The sequence below is a fragment of the Primulina huaijiensis genome, chromosome 1 (assembly GCF_012295235.1).
Source record: "Primulina huaijiensis isolate GDHJ02 chromosome 1, ASM1229523v2, whole genome shotgun sequence".
NCBI lineage: Eukaryota > Viridiplantae > Streptophyta > Magnoliopsida > Lamiales > Gesneriaceae > Primulina > Primulina huaijiensis.
This window is the reverse complement of record NC_133306.1, coordinates 1735827-1740389: the sequence shown is the minus strand read 5'-3', so window position 1 is coordinate 1740389 and position 4563 is coordinate 1735827. Positions and strand designations below refer to the sequence as shown.

The window sequence follows — 4563 nt, the reverse complement described above, 5'->3', positions numbered from 1 at the left end:
TAATGAATTAATGTCAAATGAAAAGCTAACAATATGAAATGCAATAGAATATTTGAGTGAAATTTCGAGTGTGTTTGTAAAAAATATATTTTATATATGGATTGTGGAAAGTAACACAATATTTATAAACTAAAAAATGTAAGCATAATTAATCTTATAATTAACTTAAGAATATGAAACCGAAAGTCTCAAATTAACTCAAAAACGTAGAAAGTCAAAAGACATTTTTACAATCATAAACAACAACTAACTAAATAATATAGAAAGTCAAAAGACACTATCACATTCGTGATCATAATTTTTATTCAAATTTCCAACGAAAACATTACTTTAAAACCATGTTCAAACTTTTGTTTTAAAATTAAAACAGTAACTTCATAAATTATAAGACCGAGTTTAAATTAATTAGAGAAACGTAGTCATGAAAATTTGTTTGAAAGGGATACCACTTAGCAACTTCCATTATTATGCACCATAATAATCACTCATTAGTCATCATGTCTTACTAGTCACGAAAGCCAAATTAAATTATTATTATTATTATATTTGTCTGTGAATTGTCAATAGTTGATAAAAATGATTATTTGAATGATAAAAAAGGGACTATTTATTAAATTTATTTTTAACTGTTTTAAATAGCATATAGTTTTTTGTACGAAAATTATAAATCAGACTTGGGTTTAATTTCTCACCACAAGTGTCTAGAATTAAATGCCTAGCAATGCAAATTGAGAAAGTAAAGTACTAAATTTAATGTCAGAATTTCCTTTAAAAAAAAGGAAAAAGAAAGGAAACCTAAATTTATTACCAATTTTTGTAAGAGTAGATCTCTTGTGAGACGGTCTCACGAATCTTTATCTGTGAGACGGGTGAACCCTGCCAATATTCACAATAAAAAATAATATTCTTAGCATAAAAAATAATAATTTTTCATGGATAACCTAAATAAAAAATCTATCTCACAAAATACGATCGATACGAACTACTCAAGTTTTTCCTTTTTTGTAATTAAGAAGTGGATTAATAACTTGTGAGTTTCTAGTCCACTCACTCACCGAGTTCCTGATGTGATGGACCGACAAAGAGAACCGAAATTGGGCCCCCGTGCTTTACTGTGGAGCCCACTTTTGTAATGGGCTGAACCACCGCCTTTAAATCACCGTCGTCCATCAAATGGAAGGATCATTGGGTGAGAATGAGATCTTTCACATTTCAAACCTCCAATTTTCACAATTGAATAATTATTTAAACAAATATAATTTTGTGGTAATAATTCTTTTTTCCAAATATGATTTTCATTTTCGATTCTATATATAAAGGCAGTCCGATGACGTCACACCTCTGACTCTTTCTTAATGGAACCTCCACTGTCCCCTTCCTGTTGTTTGTCTCCCTTCTCTCTCTAAAACAACCTCTCTAACATGGTGAGGGATGATCTGTACATAACGGTGCCCAGTTCTTTCCGGTGCCCCATCTCCTTAGAAGTCATGAAATCCCCCGTCAGCTTGTGCACCGGCGTCACGTACGACCGCGGCAGCATTAAGCGCTGGCTCGACGCCGGGAACAACACCTGCCCAGCCACTATGCAGCAGCTTTCAACTAAAGAGCTCGTCCCCAATCACACCCTCCATCGGCTCATCAAAATTTGGTCTGAATCGGTTTTGAATCGCCCCGAGAATCATCCTCCTTCGCCCCAATCACTCTCTCGAGATCAAGCAGAACAAATCATCCTCCAGCTAGAAATCGACCTGAAAATGATTCACAATACCCCTTTTCCTCGATTTCATACCATCGGTCATAACCTATCCACGCTTATTTCATTTGTTAACGAAGCGTGTGACAATCGGAAGGTTGTGATGGAGGCTGGCGGAAGGGTTTTGCCGTTGCTCGTGTCCCTTGTCGGAAAGAAGCAATCTTTGAGTGATTTATGTTTGTTGGAGAAAATTGTTTTGTTTTGTAACGTAATCTTAAAGAATCGAGTGAAAATTGATTCCGAAGGAAGAGATAATGCGATGTTTTCAGGGACTGAAATGTGGAAGTATGATTTTAAAACAATAATTCTGACGTGCTTAAAGCAAGGAAGATTGGAGTTGAGAATTGCGGTGGTAGAATTTCTCGAACTCATGTCCACGCATTTGGGTTCGCAAATGCAGCAATCTAATTTCATCCCAGAACACGATGAGATGTATTTTGAGCTGCTAAGATTAATAGTCAGCTCGAATTGGAGTACTGATGCATTAGATGCTTCCCTTAATCTTTTGTCCCGAATGGTTGTTTTCAAGAAGAATATATCTAAAATGGTGCGTGTAGGCGGTGTGAAAGCGCTCACAAAGGCCCTGTCGGAACCGGAATTGAGTCCGCCATTGACGGAGAAAGTACTCAAGCTCCTCGAAATCGCGTCGAGTAGCAGAGAAGGGAGGAACGAGATTTGCGGGAATGAGTTGTGCGTGCAGGCGATATTAAAGAAGGTGCTGAAGGTCTCAAATGCGGCGACTGAGCTCGCCGTGACATTGTTGTGGAGCCTGTGTTGTTTCTCCGGCGAGAATAGGGTAGCGGCGGCTGTTGCGGAGAGCAGCGGCGTGGCCAAGATTTTGCTGCTGCTGCAGAGCAATTGCTCGCCGTGTGTGAGGCAAATGTGCGGTGATTTGCTTAAAATGTTTCGATGCAATTCTAAGAGTTGTTGCCTTTCCTGTTACGATACAAAAACTAGTCACATTATGCCATTTTGATTTGTGGGATTTTTAGGGTTTGGTTAGTATATTGAAAATATATTTGTTTATTTTATATATTTTTTGTAAATTTGAAGAGATTTTTGTTATATCTAATATATATAATATATATAAACCATAAAATATAAAGGAAGTTGTGAAAAATTTTCAATCAAAATATTTTTTTGGGTTCACTCCTTACCCACAAAATTGTGATACTATGTTATATAAATTGTGATACACTTCATGTAGAAATGTGGTACTAAAAAAGTACTTAGAGAATGAACACAAAAAAAAAAAAAAACTAAACAACTTAGGACTGAACGTCAATTTCTCATCAAATATACTGGATTTTTCAAATTGAGTGGATGGGTGGATATGAATTGGGTTGTCGATTTGATGTCTCATCACTTTGATTGACATTTATTCCCCCAAACAAGAAAATCAAATTTTGGAAATTGTTTGTCAAATGTAAGTTTGGACGAGACTCCAAAATTCATGTGGTAAATTCAATTGAGTTTGACAAAATTTTGGGTTCAAGTTGGTCTTTTGACTTCTTCGAGGTGTTTTTTTAATGTATTTATTAACAAAAAATGATGTCCATTGATAACATTATTTAAATTTAAACATAATATATTTGCTGCTTTGGACATTAAACAATCAAGAAAGAGACAAGTTGCTGCAATTGTTAATTCGGGTCCAATCGAAGCCTATATTTTTCAATTGATTATTACAGATTTGACCATCCCCAACCAATCTTTTGACAAACTAAAAAACATTAATTTTTGGGTTTTTAAAGTCTTGTTTTCTTTAATCAAATGCTCCTAAAATTTTCATAGGTCATTTGGTGAAAATTTAGAAACTTCTTATGATTAACTAATATTATTATGTATATGGTTGTATTTGACAAAAATAATAATTTTTTGGGATAATGAAAAAAAGAGGGTGCCACTAAGAAAAGACAAAAACTTGTGTGAGATGGTCTCACATATCGTATTTTGTGAGGCATATCTCTTATTTGGGTCATCCATTAAAAAGTATTACTTTTTATGCTAAAAGTATTACTTTTTATTGTGAATATCTGTAAGATTGATCCGTCTCACAGATAAAGATTCGTGAGATCGTCTTACAAAAGACCTACTCATAAGAAAATTGAGCTTTTATTTACTGATATTCAATCAAAGTGACGGGATTCAATGGTTCTCATTTGGTTACTTTTCTCTAAAGCACCTTTTTTTTATTATTCATTAATTTCTTAGTTTGTTCACTGTTGGGTCTGCAAAAAAATATAGATATGACGATTTATTAAATCCAAAATTTCAGTGAATAAATTGTTTTTTGTTTTTCAAAGAGAACATTGACAAATGATATTGGTGGGTGAAATAACAAAGAAATCTGTGGAAGCAAATGGCTGCTAGTGGACGTCTCTTTATTATATAGGGTACTTCGTTTGGCCCGAATTAAGCAACTCACATGTGCTTTAATATTTTGGATTTTTTTATAAAAAAATAAAGCTATATTAATTTTTTAAAAATATAAATCGGCATAGAAACTAAACAAATAGGGAATCTAAAAAAAACCCACAAAAAAATGAATTTTTTTGTGCGTAAATTCATTTTTTTTAAATATCGATTCTACTTAAAAAGTTTTGGGGAGAGAAGATTTTAAAAACCATACCATATATATTGTATTTGTTTCATATGTACTTTGTATAATAAAATATTTAAAATAATGTTAAAAGTACAATCAATATATCGTTACAGCGATATTTACAATCATTATATCGCGAGATTTTACTGTTATATCCACGATTTTGTATTCCATATATAGTGAAATTTTGACAAATTGAATTTTC

The 4563-nt window shown here is 33.4% G+C and overlaps 1 protein-coding gene across 1 annotated transcript; it reads left to right on the top strand.

Moving 5' to 3' along the window:
* Positions 1-1239: 1239 nt before the first annotated feature.
* LOC140979974 (U-box domain-containing protein 28-like) lies at positions 1240-2784 on the top strand. The gene has a single exon (XM_073445702.1). The coding sequence runs from the start codon at positions 1422-1424 to the stop codon at positions 2727-2729; it is 1308 nt and encodes a 435-aa protein (XP_073301803.1). The 5' UTR covers positions 1240-1421; the 3' UTR covers positions 2730-2784.
* The last annotated feature ends 1779 nt before the right edge of the window (positions 2785-4563 follow it).

Coding starts and splice junctions, on each gene's coding strand:
- LOC140979974 (XM_073445702.1), top strand. CDS start 1,422: ATGGTGAGGGATGATCTGTACATAACGGTGCCCAGTTCTTTCCGGTGC.